Here is a 17,179-nt window from a genome sequence, read left to right as displayed (position 1 = left end):
TCGAATCTATCGGTAACTCGAGCAGAGTCCAATGTGTGTGTGAATTACTAAAGGATCAAACTGCTGAGGTCATCGGTTCCTAGACTTACACACTACCTCAAATGACTTAGCTAAGAACAACAGACACACCCATGCCCGAGAGAGGGCTCGAACGTCCGGCGGGAGAGGCCGCGCAATCCGTGACATTGCGTCTCAAACCACGCGGCCTCTGTGCGTGTCTTATAGTGTCCTAGAAGCGGCGCTTTGCAAAACCACACATTCCTTAAATTCTCCTAATAAACCGAAATCAACCATATGCCTTCCCTAATGCAGTCCTGAAACGCCCATTCCACTTCACATTGCTTTGCAACGTTGTGTCTAGATATTTATCCCACATTACTGTGTTAAGCAGCACACTAATAATACAACATTCGTGGATTACGATACCCGTGTGTCTCTGATGAAAACTCACCATCGAGGACAACATACCTGGCTCTGTTACATAAGAAGTCTTCGAACCAGAGACATAACTGAGAACCTATTCCGTATGATCGTTAAAAGTCGGCAGCGTGGCACCGTAGCAAGTGCTTTATGGAAATTTGGAAATATCTAAACCGCATGATGCTCTTCAGCCTTGGTGTGCAGGATTTCATGTGAGAAAGGAACAAGCTGAGTTACGCAAGAGCGTTGCTTTCTGAAACCACTTTTCCCTCTCAATGAAATTTATTATATTCGAACTGAGAATATGTTCAAAGATTCTGCAGCAAACCGATGTTAAAGATATTGGTCCGTAATTTTACGGGTCCATTCTCTTACCCTTCTTATGCACAGGAGTCACTGCGCTGTTTCCTAATCTCTTGGGACTTTCCACTGGGCGAGAGATTCGCGATAAATGCAACCTAAGTAAGGCGCCAGCGCTGTAGCATTATCTTTTTAAAACCGAATTGGGATCCCATAAGGACCTGGCGACTTATTAGCTTTTAGTTCCTTCAGTTGTTTCTATACGCCTGTGATGCCAATGCTCGAGTCTTAGAAAGACGTAAGAAGTCTGAGTTTTGAGACTGGGAATGATATCTTCAGGCAAGTTCTCAGTTTAGTTGCTGGCCGTGTGTCGAATGTTAGTCGGCTGCGGTGGACGAGCTTCATCGGTCACCCGTAGGCGCGGGAAGACATGCACAACTTGGTAGTCGAACGAATACGGCCCCATTAGACCTCCAGGTTTAGTGTGGCCTTCGAGCGGTAGCTTCTTGATCGCCGCGTATAGTTTTCCGAGCACAAATGAACAGACTCGAGTGTTGATTTGTTCAGCTTCATTTGTTGCGATTTAATTTTCAGTTTAATTTGTAGAAATTTTAGTTTTCAAGGTAAAACTAGTGTTGTACGTATGATAGTTTTGCTGGTATTTATTCCTAGTGGACCACTCCCAAAGGTCAGCGTTGTTCCAAATGCTATCAAAAGGTTTCGACTTGCTGCATTCTTGTCGATTCAGTCTCATACATTGACTTTCACGGACATTACGAGCTTTTAGATGTTACTGAAATGCATTTGGCGGTCAGCGTGCAACGATCTTTTGTGAAAGTAAGTGTGATGATCTCAGTGCGCTTTCCTGGTACAATTGGCGTCAAACGCTTCGTGTTGAATGCGTTTTATGTTTTGTTAATTCGCGGAACAAATTATGCTGTTGAGATCAGCGCACTATTGTTCGATTAATTTGAGCCTTCAGCTAGTGGCACAAACATTTTATGTTCGTCCACGAAATCAGTCACATATTTGTTTGAAGACAATGAAAGTATCGAAAACAAATTGAAATCATTTTTATTTTGTAACTACTTATATCGTACAGACGAATTTCTGAGTAGACAATGTATATGTGGTTGGCTCACATCTATGAAATTAAGATAAAAAGAAATCCAGTTACTTAAATGGCCAGCATGTTTTCCCAGAGAAAATGTGTCTTATTTTTAAATGCAAAGAAAATAAACTTAACAAGCTGAAACGCGTAAAAACGTCAGCTCTTTTCACAAATTTCACGATAGTAACAATCTCCAGCTTTCACGAATCCCATAGGAATCTTTGCGGTAAAGTATTCTTCTTAATGCGTTCATACATTTTTCGTTCATGTATTTCAACTATCAGTGAGGTATACTGCAGCATAGTGGAGCTGCAGCAAGAGATCAGAACAGCAAACGAATCCAGATTATTTTAGTTTCATGTTTGTAGTGCATCCGCTGCGCATGTTAATACCATTACAAGGTCACACGAGTACAAATTTCAATAAGGGCACTAAATGCAAACGCTACTCTTTAATGTCAGATGTTGGCAAAAATTTACTGTTTGAATAAAGTGTTTTGTGAGGACAATATATGGTTGAAATTAGATTCTAGGTTAATATCATGTAATGTACACATGCATATTTATCCGTCTCAGTAAAAAGCAGAGTGTGCTTCGTCCGTGAATCGTTGTCTCATATTTGCTTTCTGCAGAGGATCCTAACAATTACTCGTTGGTTCACTACCATGTCTCATGTTTTTGAGCTGGATGCACTATATGCACAATGCACTGTTAACTGCCAGCGGGCAGATCACTCACAAACTAAAGCAAAGAATACATGTTTTCCTTAGCAAGTCATGCGTAGTTGAAATACTGTCGTAGTGCAATGGAGCAAGGTCTTAACATCAGTGATTGATACAAATTGCGGAAATGGCACATACCAGTCTCACTGTTGCCAGCCATTCGGCCCGTCATCCAGGAGTAATGATCACGGTTTCCATTTCACTTCACAGCTGGACGCCTTTGTTTGTAATTCGCGACACCCTTACAATACAGCGGTACGTCGACGATTTTCTACGTCCCGTTTTGTTGTACAGCAATATAATGTCCGCTCGCACACTGAGAGACGTTCTACCCCCCCCCCCCCCCCCCCCCCCCCCCCCGTTTTCGTGCTTGCCAAATCCAACCGTGGCCACCAACATCGCCAGGTCGATTCCCTATTGAGAAAGTTTGGAGCATTATAGGCAGAGTCTTCCAACCAGCTCGGCGTTCTGATGATCTGACACGCCAGTTGGACAGAAAAGGCACGATATCTCCTACGAGGACATACAAGAACTCTATCAGTCAATAGAAAGCGGGGTAAATGTTTTCTTAAGGGCCAGAGGTGGACCAACGCGTTATTGACTTCATCAATTTGTGAAGCTCATTCTCTTGAAGAAATCACCCAATTCTTCTGAAACTGTAGTCATTTATTTACCGATTGTCATCTCATTCGGATGAATCCTTCGTAGTATGCCGTATTCTTTCTATTCTTTATTTTTCTGTTTTAGAGTGTATTTCAAATAGATAATTGGTCATTATAAGCTCTTTACGTCTGTTAGTGTTGCTATGCATTTGAACTCAAATTTCCTGCCGACCTGTCTCTGTGGATTTCCTAACTGTACCTCTAGCTTCAGTCCAATAATTTTACTTGTAGGGTGGACTTAGGTATACTAAAATCAGCTTCTACCAGACAATAGTCATAGAATGCATCTTCCGCTGTTTTTTCCCCCGTGATATTACCCATAACACCTATATCCTTTGTTCGAATGTGATAACAAATGACCAAAAATAAATGTGATTTAAAATTAAATTTCTTGTGCTGCTGTCAAACACATTTTTAGTTTTCTTCTGTCATGTGAGGAAATAATTTATATTTCATTTTTAGTTACAGGAATTTGAACAGCACGGCAAACTCCGTGCAAGGAAACGTCCTGCTTTCTACGTGAGGATGGGAGCTGGGTAAAGCAAAAGCACTGGCGGGTAAAGATGGTCAAGTCAGAGACATTTGCAACATGCAACTAAGAACTTGTCGAGTAAGCAGCTTGAAGACCACAAAGAAATATCACTTCCATTTCTACACATGAAATTCGGCTTGACGAAACAGTTCGTAGGGGCTCTTCCATAACGAGTTTTCTGCTTTAAGTATCTTTCTATGAAATTTCCCTTCACTAGTCAACAAAAATTGACGGTCCCCAGATTCACCAATTTGAGAATACAATGAACGTCAGAGAAAAAGACATAAGAACTGCCTTTACTAGTGGTACAGGAAATTTTTGCTGGAGTAAAAGGATCCAAATTACAGGAAAACCCTTAAGACCACAATGAAAAATTTCAAGAAGTTGGGTTGTAAAATAAGTGTATAACTGTTTCACACTTGCAGTCACATACTGACTACATCCATTAAAATCTGGGAGATCTCAGTGAAGAGCGAGGAGAGGCTTCCCTCGAGAACACAAGGACGTAGAGTGGAAGTACCAGAGAAAATTGAGTAAATGTGTGAAAGCCGAATACTTTTAAATGTTGGTGAGGAACAAAGCAGTGAAATTTTTACAAGGAAAGTTTGGAAACTAAATGTAACGCAGTATTCAGCATCCCCGGTTGGCCGTGCGGTCTAACGCACGGCTTTCCTGGCGGGAAGGAGCACCGGCCCCCGGCACGAATCCTCCCGGCGGATTTGTGTCGAGGTCCGGTGAGCCGGCCAGTCTGTGGATGGTTTTTAGGCGGTTTTCCATCTGTCTTGGCGAATGCGGGCTGGTTCTCCTTATTCCGCTTCAGCTCCACTATGTCCGCGATTGCTGCGCAAACAAGTTCTCCATGTACGCGTACACCACTTTTACTCTATCACGTAAACATAGGCGTTATACTCGTCTGGTGTGAGACGTTCCATGGGGGGGGGGGGGGGTCCACAGGGGGCCGAACCGCACAATAACCTTGGGTTCGGTGTGGGGCGGCGGAGGGGTGAAGTGGACTGCGGTAGTAGTCGCGGGGTTGTGGACCACTGCGGCTGCGGCGAGGACGGAGCCTCTCCGTCGTTTCTAGGTCCCCGGTTAACATAACATAACAATAACATAACGCACTATTCTAAATGTTGATAAAAGAATAATTTGTGGTATGTATGGTATTTAAAATAATAATTGTAGAAATATATACCTTGACTGTAGTTATATTTTGTATTTGTGGTTCCGTTACGTAAGTGTATAAAATGTGAGATCTTACTATATGCAAAATCCTGATGTACTACAAAAAAAAAAGCGAAAGTAATTTTCAGAAGCAGCATTAAAACTCCATCCTTTCATCCATATTTTGTGCAATTCATTCCTCTGATTTTGCACTTAAGGCCAAACTCTGAAAGACATGTCAAACATTTACAGGCCAATCGGGCAGTATGGACAGGTAGTAATGGCACTCACTGCGGTGACAAGTGCAAAAGGCGCCAGCAGTGACCCAAATAACATACATCATGGTGGCGGTACTCTAGTCCACGAGAAGCGGAAATTCAAACCCAACAGAACAGATCTACAACGGGCGGAACCAGTGGTGGGGCCAGCAGTAGCTGAAAGGTGTGTGCGCAGCCCTGATCAGCGCGCGCAATCCGAAGTATTTCCTACTTCCGGCGAAATTGTGTTGGAGCCAATCAGAGTGAAGAGTCGCTCCGCGAGGCGACTGTGAAGGCCCGTGCCGTGGTGGCAGAGGCACCGGGGACCTAGAAACGACGGAGAGGCTCCGTCCTCGCCGCAGCCTGGCGCATCGGGAAGACTCGCCCGGAGGACGCTCTACCACGATCAACTCCTTTACTCGTCTCCATCACCGTGAACTGGGGCTTTGCCGACGGGAATCCGCCGAGTGGAGAGGACTTGGCATTCTGTTTTTGCTATATCTCCCGCACTTGAAACGTGTCGGACTTAGTGCCATTATAACAAACTCCATTCATACAGACTCTGAAGGATTCAAACTGTGACTGTTATTTGGAACTTAGTTATTCGAGCATTCACAATGTCAAGGAAGTTTTTTGTGTTTCAGTTTTTTTTCAGAAGTTAGTTCTTGTGTTAAAATAAAATAAGTGAAGTAATGTCTTGAGTTGTAAATAAAACAGATATTGGTATAGCTGGTGAAAGTTTAGTGTAATATAATCGAAGTAAGGGACATATCATGTGTTCCTGAGGGGTGTAACTCAAGACTCCATCTAGCTACCCAGATCTAGTTATCCCTTGGTTTCTGAAAATCATTAAAGGGTTGTTACAGTATGGTACCAGATACAGTAATTTCTCTGCTCTCCTTAGTAATCAATACACAATTAGCACACGTTACATGAAATGTGGTCTCTGTAACGTATTTACAAGGAATGGTATACCATTTGCAGCCATAAATCACGTGCGAAGGGTGCTCATAATAAAGTCCAGACTGACGGGAATCGTCTCGTCTAAGGCAACTAATTTCAAACCCGACTGGAGTTGCAAACTGAAATGAACACAGGTCCATCTCAATCAGTTGTGGGCGAACCGTGCGAAGGGAAATGCATGCAAAAGACATGTGGAGTCTTATAATTCGCGATAGGCCATACCATTCACTGGCGCTAATATAGAACGGAGCACCCTTCGTTGAGGCCGATAACACAGATGGGTAGGCACTGTTCTTTCTAGAAAAACGCACCGCCACGCAGAATTCCTCTCCCACCTCCCAGAGATAGACAGAAGCTGAAATCAGGTCAGATGCTACAGCCAGAGTTCCACCACAAATAACCGGCAACAGTTTACTGGAAGGTGGTCCAGATCTCGATCTGCCATGCTTCGTTTACCATTGAAACCATACGACAGAAAACAAAGACTTACAGGGGATGAACAAAAATATAGAAACACCAAAAACAAAAAAGATTACCATGCCTAATGCAGTGTAGGAAACCCGCTGACATTCAAAACAGTTTCCACCTGTCTCGGAATGGACAAATACAGGTCCTATATGGTGTTCAAGGAGATCTTATTCCATTCTGCTTGCTAAATTGTAGCAAGTTCAGGTAACGGTGAAGGTGGATAGCGATCACCCACTCTTCGCTCCAAAACAGACCACAAAGTTACAATAATATGCAGATCTGGTCAGTGAGGGGCGAGGGCAGGCGCGACAGTTCATCCTCATGCTCACAAAACCAGTCCTTGATGAATATATTTGTAAGAACAGGGTCTGCGTGGTCTAGGAACACAGCATCACCGTTGGAGGGACAAACATTGTACCACGGGATGGACTTAATCAGCCGCAATGGGTACATAAACAGTGGCAGTAATGCATCAGTGCAATGTAACGGTGAAATCCATGGAATATCATGACATGGTTGCTCATATCATCACCAAACATCCGGCATGTTTCACTCTTGGAATGTGAACTCTACCAAAAGCTGTAAACAGCATAACAGAAGATTCATCCACAGTCTAGGTTTCATGGCTTCGGCACCACCTTTTCTCGTTACGATCATTTGCATCACTGACAAGTGGTTCTGGAATATGAGCTCGCCCTGCAATTCCCTCCGTGTTATTTTGGTGCTGACAGTGTTCGCGAGTGCGACAATGAGTTCTGCAGTGACTTCTGTAGTGTCCATCCTCTTGTTTTTCATCACAATCTCTTCAATGGCGGCCCGTCACTATTATACAGTACACAAGTGGTCAAATACAACAGCGCATCGTGCAATCTTGGCTAGTACCTGTATTTATGTTCAAGCATGCATTTATCGCGCTATTTCCATATTTTTGTCCAACGCCCGCGCATAGTGTAGAGCAAGAGCTATCTGGAACATTGGGTGTTCAGCGATGAGTCTTTATTCTGTTTATGGCGAGCAGATCAACATCAATGTCACTGTGGATGACTCGGTGAAAGGTCACAGGAAGCAGTGATTTGTGAAACCCATACCTCTCCAGGTTTTGGAATGAGGGTGCATGGAGCTGTTGGACATGGCAACAAAGCTGATTTGTTAATAACTCAAACGATACTGAATGCTCGTCAGTATGTGACATAAATGGTAAACAGTTCTGTCATACCCTCCATGAACTGTGTACCAAAACGTCAGATTCAAGTAGTACAATACCCAAACACCTGTTATAGTAGTTGGCACTAGAAACGCCTCGAGGAATGTGCAGATCGTGTGCGTCACCTTTCATTAACTGACACATTAGTCGTTTAGTTTCATGTTCCATGGATCATTTTGCACGATAGATCGTAATGTTACAGAACGAGTCATTTTGCATTCACCTCACCGATTAATCTGTACATATGGCTACAAGATAAACAAGTATAAACGTTTTTTTATATGTATTCAAAAATGATTTAGTAATTCCTGTCTTTCAAGTTTTACACATTACAATAACATTTTACGGAATAAAACGAGTGCCAAAGAGAAACTTTTTCAGTTTGTTTTCAAATTTTACTTACCTGTTTATCACGCATTTTATATGACTGCATAAATGATAAAAAAGTTTAGTTGTAGCATTGTGCACCCCTACTTGTGCTAAAGACCAAAATAATATAGACTAATGAATGTTATTTTTCCATCTGCTATTGTAACTATGTACATCATTCCTTTTGCGCTGTGGTAGACTGTTTAGAAAAAACGTTATGAAGGAATATATATGCTGTGAAACAGTATTCAGGATGCCCAACTTTTTCTACAAAGGTCTACAAGATGATCGTGGATGAGCTTCACATATTATTCTTAAAGGAGCTCTTTGGGAAATGAAGGCTTCCTTTCTTAACGATGTGTTACCCAGAATATCATTCCGTATGACATTATGTACTGAAGATATGCAAAATATGTTACCTTACTGACTTGTCTCTCCACAACATTTGCATAGATTCTAAGGGCACATGTGGCCGAACTAAGTTGTCTTAGGCGTTCTAAAATGTAATTTTTCTAGTTTGACTTCTCATCAATATGGACATCTAAGAATTTTGAAGTTTCCACCATACTAATTATTTCTTCACCGCGTGTTACACTTATCACAGATGTACGACCCCTAGATGTGCAGAACTGAATATGTTGTGTGTCTTTAAAATTAAGCAAGACACCTTTCGCAGCAAATCCTTTAATGATACTTTTAAGAACATTGCATTTATGCAAGGATTGATTACAATACTACTGACATGTGATACAAGGGATTATGTATGTAAGGGACAGTAGTGGCCCTAAGATTGAGTCTTGGGGAACCCAGTACGTGATGTCTTCTACTTAGAATTACTCCCGCAGATTGCATCGATTGCGTTACGAGTGCTAAGTAAAATTTCTGCATTATTTTGGTTAGATATGATATCCATTGGTTGGTTATACCATCATTCCCATAAACCTTCAGTTTCTCTAGGAGGATACTGTGATTCACATTGTCAAGTGCCTTAGATAGATCGCAGAAAATACCAACCGGCGCTATTTTATTATTTAATGACTGTAACATTTGGTGAGTTAACATGTAAATGGCACTCTCAGTGGAGCAAATCTTCGAGAAACTCACAATATGATTTGCTGAGAATATTATTGTTGCTGAGGTGAGATACCATTGTAGGGAACATCATGTTCTCAAAAATTTTGGAAAATGGTGTCACAGTGAAACAGGCGAATAATTATACGGCTCGCACGGCTTAGAATCATACGGTACTGCGGAGGGACTTTCTGAACTCCCTTTACTACCCGTAATGTTGTCACGTTGTTACCGACAGCGAGTTTTCATCAGAGACAAGGGTATCGTCAGGATTATCCCAGGGAAGTGTGACAGGACCGTTATTATTTTCTGTGTACATATATGGTCAGGCGTGCAGGTCTGCAGCAATGTGCGGCTGTTTGCTGATGATGCTGAGGTGTATGGGAAGGTATCGAAGATGAGTGACTGTACGATGATACAAGGTGACTTAGGTAAAATTTCTAGTTGGTACATAGGTACAAGCGTGTGGAATAGGTATGTGAGTGACTCGAAAACTTCTTAAGTAATACTACTTAGTATGTTGCCATTTTGTTCTCGAATGGCAGCTGGCGCTAAATGTAGAAAAATGTAAGTTAATGTGGGTAAGTAGGAAAAACAAACATATAAAGTTCAGATACAGTATTAGTAGTGTTCTGCTTGACACAGTCATGTCATTTAAATATCTGGGCGCAACGTTGCAAAGCGATTTGAAATGGAACGAGCATGTGAGAAGGCGAATGGTCGACTTTCTCTTATTGTGAGAAGTTTAGTAAAGTGCGGTTCACCTGTAAAGTTGAGCGCGCATAGGAAGCTGCTGAGTCCTACCCTTATGTATGACTAAAGTGTCTGGGATCCACACCAGGTCGGATTAAAGGAAAACTCCGAAGCAATATACAGACAGACTGCTAGATTTGTTACGGGTTGGTTCGAACAACACGGAAGTTTTACGGAGATGTTGCGGGAACTCAAAGGAAAGGCGACCTACTTTTTGAGGAACGCTATTCAAAAAAAATTAGAGAACCGGCGTTTGAAGCTAACTGCAGAACGATCCCTGCAACCAACATACATTTCTCATGAGGACCACGAAGGTACGAGAAATCTGCGAGCTAAGAGCAAAACAGCCCGCACCTCGTGTTCGTGCGGTAGCGTTCTCTCTTCCCACGCCCGGGTTCCCGGGTTCGATTCCCGGCGGGGTCAGGGATTTTCTCTGCCTCGTGATGGCTGGATGTTGTGTGCTGTCCTTAGGTTAGTTAGGGTTAAGTAGTTCTAAGTTCTAGGGGACTGATGACCATAGATGTTAAGTCCCATAGTGCTCAGAGCCATTTGAACTATTTTTTTTAAGAGCAGAACAGGAAGGGAGATTACTACTAGTGGTACATGGTACCCTCCTCCACGCGCCATGCGGTAGCTTGGGGAGTATGTATATAGACGTAGACTGCATTTCTGAGCTGTGTGGGTAACAAATCTCGCCTATTGCATATTAAGGTAAATGTGAGCATCAAGCCCTACACCAGAAAGGATTTAGGGCTCGAAGCATTGCCTCCCTTCTAGTAGTTCCACACGCATATTTCAGCAGGACAACGTCCGGCCATATGAGGCTAGGACAGTCCAAGTCTTCTTCAAAGAATGACAGGTACCACTGCTTCCTTGGCCTGCCAATACATCTCACATGTGGCCCAACGACCATGTCTACATCTGCATATCAATACTCCGCAAGCCACCCTCATAGCAAAATCTGGCCCTCGCCCCCCGCCCCTTCCCCCCTCCCCCCTCTGCCGATCCCCTTTTCCAGTCCCACTCGCGAATGGGGCGTGGGAAAAATTACTGTTGGTAAAGCTGCATGTGATATCTAATTTCTCTAATTTTCTCATCGTGATTATTTTGAGAGAAGGAATTAACAAGTTGCCCCAATTTTTTGGAATGTAAGCCCTACAATTTCAACAGAAAACCTGTCCATAATATACAACGCCTCTCTTTTACTGTCTGTCACTGGAATTAGGTGAGCATCTCACTTACCTTTTCAGCTGAATGAACGATCCCGTGACAAAATGAGCCGCTCCTCTATCACCTCCATCTTGTCTATTAATCATAGTTGTTCGATTGTTTCTTGAGTATTGCTTATCAGTCTGGGACACATACAAGTGCGCTGTAAATCACTTCTTTGGTGGATGAATACGTTCCTTAAGGTTCTCCTTGTAACTCTCAGTTTGCCATCTGTTTTCAGAATATTTGTGCGTAGCTCGTGGTCGTGCGGTAGCGTTCTCGCTTCCCGCGCCCGGGTTCCCGGGTTCGATTCCCGGCGGGGTCAGGGATTTTCTCTGCCTCGTGATGGCTGGGTGTTGTGTGCTGTCCTTAGGTTAGTTAGTTTTAAGTAGTTCTAGGTTCTAGGGGACTGATGACCATAGATGTTAAGTCCCATAGTGCTCAGAGCCATTTGAACCATCAGAATATTTGTTTTACGTGATAATTGAACTTAGGGTCACTAGGGGTTGTTACTGTCAGGTATTTTACAGTGATTGCTGCTTCCCGTGATTTGTCACCTATAGTGTGGTTGAAGACCTTGCTGTTGCCATTGGCAGTAAAATCTTTTGGTTTATAAAATCACTTGTTCAGTTACCAATGGCCTGAAGAACATCCCAGCAGAGTGATCGAAGCGTCGATCATACAGTAGAAATATCACGCAGCCTAACAACCCAGATAATTTTTACCTTTAATAACAACTCTCTTCGTCTACGTCGTTGTATTTATTTACTTTCAGGGTTAACTTCCCGCTTTTGCATTAATCGGTTACTCTCTGCAGATATTCCTCCATGTACAAGAACTTCATTATGGTAACTGCCTACAGCACGGGCAACTTTATAAGAACTCTTTAAGAAATAAAGCGGTACGTGTACAGCTGAAGAGCGAAGATGCTTTACTTCAAATTCCTGCATTTCGCTACAGTCTGGTTTTGAAATCTTCCTACAGACAACAGCATCACGGAGCCTACAACGGTACCTACTACGTCACTAATTTACGAGGGCTACTAGGAAAGTCAGGTCCGATCGATCGCGAAATGGAAAGCACAGTGAAAATCCTACGAAAATTTGCGTGGTTGAGCTGAGAGTGCCTCTACTTGGCCGTCGATCGCGTCACATAGCTCTTTTCAGTTCTCAGCGCACAGTGAACACTTAAGGGTGCCTATAAAATAATGTCTCCTGCGGAGTGTGAACGAATGTGAGAGATTTTCCCTACATTTGTGCAGCCCAGACAACGTAATTCTCATGTCTTTCCTTCTTGGTAACATTTCTTGGCCGTGCAAAGCAATGAGGACACTGCTACAGATTTTTCGATGAGAAGTAGGCCTATTTCGTCACCCACATGACGGACTTGGCTTCTCCTGATTTTCATCTCTGCTCACGTGAACTGCTGTTTATGAAGTCAACATTCTGGAACAGACAACGAGGTGCAGATCAGCGTAGAGAATTGGCAGAAAGCAAAGGCGGCTGTCTTTTATGACGAGGGTATTGGAAAATTGGTACAATGCTACGACAAATTCTCATTCGGAGCAACGACTATGTAGAGAAGTAGCTGGAGGGTGTAGCTAACTGTTGCCAATAAAACGTTTTTTTTTGTTTTTCAATGTACTTTCGTTTTTGCGACAGACAGGATCCTACTTTTCGAATAGCCCTCGTAGATTGTCTGCTGATTGGAAACATACTCTTCCTGCTCTTCCTGCAACCACTGTCAATGTTGTGTGGCCGTACCCACAAACCGGACGTAAGTTTTTTCTCCTGCAACATATCCAGAACTTGTTTCATTCCATGAAATGACGTACAGAGGCTCTAACTGCAGCAGTCGGCAACTTCTGACTGTACTGAATTCTTACGAACTAATTGTTTGCACAGTTCTATGATGCTAATCATTTTTGTACAGTTTGAAGTTTTCAAGTTCATACGTGCCAGCACTGTGTAGGTATTGGTTCCCTGGATGTGATTCCGGGGCGAAGGTGTTGGAGGGACAACAACGAGGTGATCTGTTTGGATGGCGCCTGCGAAGTCTCGCTAACAAGAGTGCGACGTGAGAAAGCACTTGTTAGCAGGAGTCTGGAGCGGGACTCACCCGGAGAAGCCGGCGAGCCAGGCGTCGGCGGCGCAGCTCCAGAAGGCGGCCGTCGCGACGCCTCCCCCGCCTCCCCCACTGCCCGCCTCCACGTGGGCGCCGCGCAGCTCGCGGTCCTCGCACTCTACGGGGGCTGCCGTCGGCGCCACGGCGGCGGGTCCAGGCGCCGGCCCAGGGTTGGGGTCGGGGTTCGGGTTCGGGTTTGGGTTTGGGTTTGGGTTTGGGTTTGGTTTGGGGTTTGGGTTGGGGTCCGGTGCCGCCGCGGCCGCCGCCGCCGCCGCCAGCAGCAGCAGCTGGCGCACCACCGCCCCCGCCATCACGGCGCCACCCCCACAGTCATCGCGACACCGCCTCCTGTTGGCAGACAGAGAAGACCTGTTGTTACTGTTGTCTCGCCATAAACGGTCTGACGGATAGGTTGAGCAGCAGTCTGCGGGTTTTGACGATGATGATGACGCTGTAGTATACAGAAAAGTATATTCGCTGAATTGCTGTATGAGGATACAGAATGACTCGGACAGAGTTTATAAATGTATGATAAATGGTAGCTTGCTCTAAAGTCTAATGCAGCTGAGTAGGAGAAGGAATCCAGTAATATTCGGATACAGTATTAATGGCGTGCTGTCTGACATAGTCAAGACGATTAAATAGCTACGAGTAACGTTGCAAAGCAATGTGAAATCGAACGAGCACGTAAGGTGAATAGTATGGAAATCAAATGGTCGTCTTCGGTTTAGTGGAAGCATTTTAGGTAAATGTAACTCATCTATGAGGAACACCGCGTATAGAACACCACCCCGATCCATTATTGAGTGCTGCGTAAATGTTTGGGTTCACCACGAGTGCGGAATAAGGGAAAACCTAGTAGCAATTTTCGACTTTACCAGGATGGTGTTAATCAGTGTCTGGCTCCAATTGAAACTGCTGCTCAATTTAGTTGAAGAAATAGCTACAGTCTGTGCTTGTACGATCAAATAGTCCAACCGTTAGCAACTTATGTGAATTCTAAATAATAAGAAGTAACAATGAAATAGTAATGATAAAATAACAAAAAAGGCTATAATCTACTGGTACATTGACGTAGACTCCACTACACGATTTATGTTAATTCGTAATGTTTTCATTTGGTCATTGCAGACGAAAACGTAGAAATGATGGTCCTACAGTAAGTCAGTTTTACAAGGAATAAAATAATACACCACTGGCCATTACAACTGCTACACCAAAAAGAAATGGAGATGATAAAGGGGTATTCATTGGACAAGTATATTATACCAGAACTGACATGTGATTACATTTTCACGCAATTTTGGTGCATAGATCCTGAGAAATCAGTACCCAGAACAAATACCTGTGGCCGTAATAACAGCCTTGATACGCCTGGGAATTGAGTCAAACAGAGCTTGGATGGCATGAACAGGTAGAGCTGCCCATGAAGCTTCAACACGCTACCACGATTCATCAAGAGCACTGACTGGCGTATTGTAACGAGCCAGTTGTTCGGTCGCCATTGACCAGACGTTTTCAGTTGGTGAGAGATCTGGAGAATGTGCTGGCCAGGGCAGCAGTCTTAACATTTTCTGTATCCAGAAAGGCCCGTACAGGACCTGCAACATGCGGTCGTGCATTATCCTGCTGAAATGTAGGGGTTCGAAGGAATCGAATGAAGCGTAGAGCCACGAGTCGTAGAAAATCTGAAATGAAACGTCTCACTGTTCAAAGTGCCGTCAATGCGAACAAGATGTCACCGATATGTGTAACCAAGGACCCCCCATACCATCAAGCAGGGTGATACGCCAGTATGGCAATGACGAATACACGCTTCTAATGTGCGTTCACCACGATGTAGCCAAACACGGATGCGACCATGATGATGCTGTAAACAGACCCTGGATTCATCAGAAAAAATAACGTTTTGCCATTCGTGCACCCAGGTTCGTCGTTGATTACATCATCTCAGGCGCTCCTGTATGTGATGCAGCGTCAAGGGTAACCGCAACTTTGGTCTCCGAGCTGATAGTCCATGCTGCTGCAAACGTCGTGGAACTGTTCGTGCATATGGTTGTTGTCTTGCAAACGTCCCCATTTGCTGACTCAGGGATCGAGACGTGGCTGCACGATCCGTTACAGCCATGCGGATAAGATGCCTGTAATCTCGACTGCTAGTGATACGAGGCCGTTGAGATCCAGCACGGAGTTCCGTATTACCCTCCTGAACCCAACGATTACATATTCTGCTAACAGTCATTGGATCTCGACCAATGCGAGCAGCATTGTCGCGATACGATGAACCGCAATCGCGATAGGCTACAATCCGACCTTTATCAAAGTCGGAAACGTGATGGTACGCATTTCTGTTTCTTACACGAGGCATCACAACAACGTTTAGCCAGGCAACGCCGGTCAACTGGTGTTTGTGTAGGAGCAATCGGTTGGAAACTTTCCTCATATCAGCAAGTTGTACGTCTCGCCACCGGCGCCAACCTTGTGGGAAAGCTCTGAAAAGCTAATCATTTGTATATCACAGCATCTTCTTCCTGTCCGTTAAATTTCGCGTCTGTAGGACGTTATCTTCGTGGTGTGGCAATTTTAATGGCCAGTAGCTGAATAGTACTGAATTGTAGTAAGGTTTAATGAATTCCGCAGATATCATTGAATCATCGCTGGTCTGGGAAAAGAACAGAATCATACAATTTTTAGCTAGGCGCAAAGTAGCTGCTTTCCTTTTCTCTGTCATTTCATTGTACTCGTCCCATATGGCAGAATGGTGGGCTGGCACCGCTCTTCGTCCATACGAGAGCAAAAGGGTAAAAAAATATTTCAATGTTGTACACGCTGGTTGACAAAATGAATGTTTCACACAATAAAAAGACAGATTGTCAGTTGCATAATTTAAAATATAAAACGGGCATTTGTTGATTAATTAAAATGTTGACACAGACGAAACGGTAAATGGGTGTTTCGAAAGATATCAAAGTCAGACGGACAGTTGCAAAAGTTAAAAAAGTAAAACGCGGGTGCGTTGACTGGTTAAGACAAGTGACGAGTGGGCTTAGAGTTCCAGCGGGAGGGGTGTCTTTGTAACTTAGCTGTTGGGGCAGTGCGTGAAACGGTGAACGGGAGTGGATGTTTGAAGAAGGAATTTGGGAGAGTGAAGAGGGATGCTGTTCTGGACTAAGTCTTAGGATGAGCGTGGAGAGGAGTGGATAGGAAAGGGAATCCTGCCCGGGGTAGGTGAGGTGGATTTTTAGATCACGTAGGAAGGGTATGTATCTGGACGGACTTTATAGTCTGGTAAAAAAGGCGATTAAAATTTCGTCTGGAGCGGACATGGGGAGTGTGGAGGAGTAGCTTTGCGGTAATGTGTTGGTAGAAGCGAGGCAGAGAACCAGCAGCAGTGAACAGGAGGAGAATTGAAGGGATGGGCAGTACCCAGTCTATGAGTTACGTAGGATTTTCCGACGTGTTCAAAATGGAAGAGTACGATGATGAATTTCATATGGTAGTAAGGGTGCGGATGGAGAATGACAAGTGGATCCCAAGGGCTAGCCGGAGAGCACGGAATTCGAGGCGTGATAGGAGTGAGGAGTGGAAAGACCATTCCGAAAAAAATTACAAATATATACGGAGTGAGGTTTTCATATTGAGGCAACGAAATGTTTCAAATAACACAGTTGAGTTCCAAAACGCTAATGTTGTTGTTGTTATTATGGTCTTCAGTCCTGAGACTGGTTTGATGCAGCTCTCCATGCTATTCTATCCTGTGCAAGCTTCTTCATCTCCCTGTACCTACTACAGCCTACATCCTTCTGAATCTGCTTAGTGTATTCATCTCTTGGTCTCCCCTACGATTTTTA

General features: G+C 43.9%; 1 protein-coding gene across 3 annotated transcripts in view; it reads right to left on the bottom strand.

Annotated features, from left to right (window-relative positions):
• LOC126335149 (probable G-protein coupled receptor 179) overlaps positions 1-17,179 on the bottom strand; it is a 1,457,037-nt gene that overhangs the window by 367,678 nt on the left and 1,072,180 nt on the right. For all 3 annotated transcript variants that reach the window (XM_049998117.1, XM_049998118.1, XM_049998119.1), the window contains exon 5: positions 13,323-13,676. In XM_049998117.1, coding sequence (XP_049854074.1) covers positions 13,323-13,639 — 317 coding nt within the window. In that variant the 5' untranslated portion in view covers positions 13,640-13,676. The remainder of the gene's footprint in view (positions 1-13,322; positions 13,677-17,179) is intronic.

The sequence above is a fragment of the Schistocerca gregaria genome, chromosome 2 (genome assembly GCF_023897955.1).
Source record: "Schistocerca gregaria isolate iqSchGreg1 chromosome 2, iqSchGreg1.2, whole genome shotgun sequence".
NCBI lineage: Eukaryota > Metazoa > Arthropoda > Insecta > Orthoptera > Acrididae > Schistocerca > Schistocerca gregaria.
This window is presented reverse-complemented; position numbering and strand designations above follow the sequence as displayed.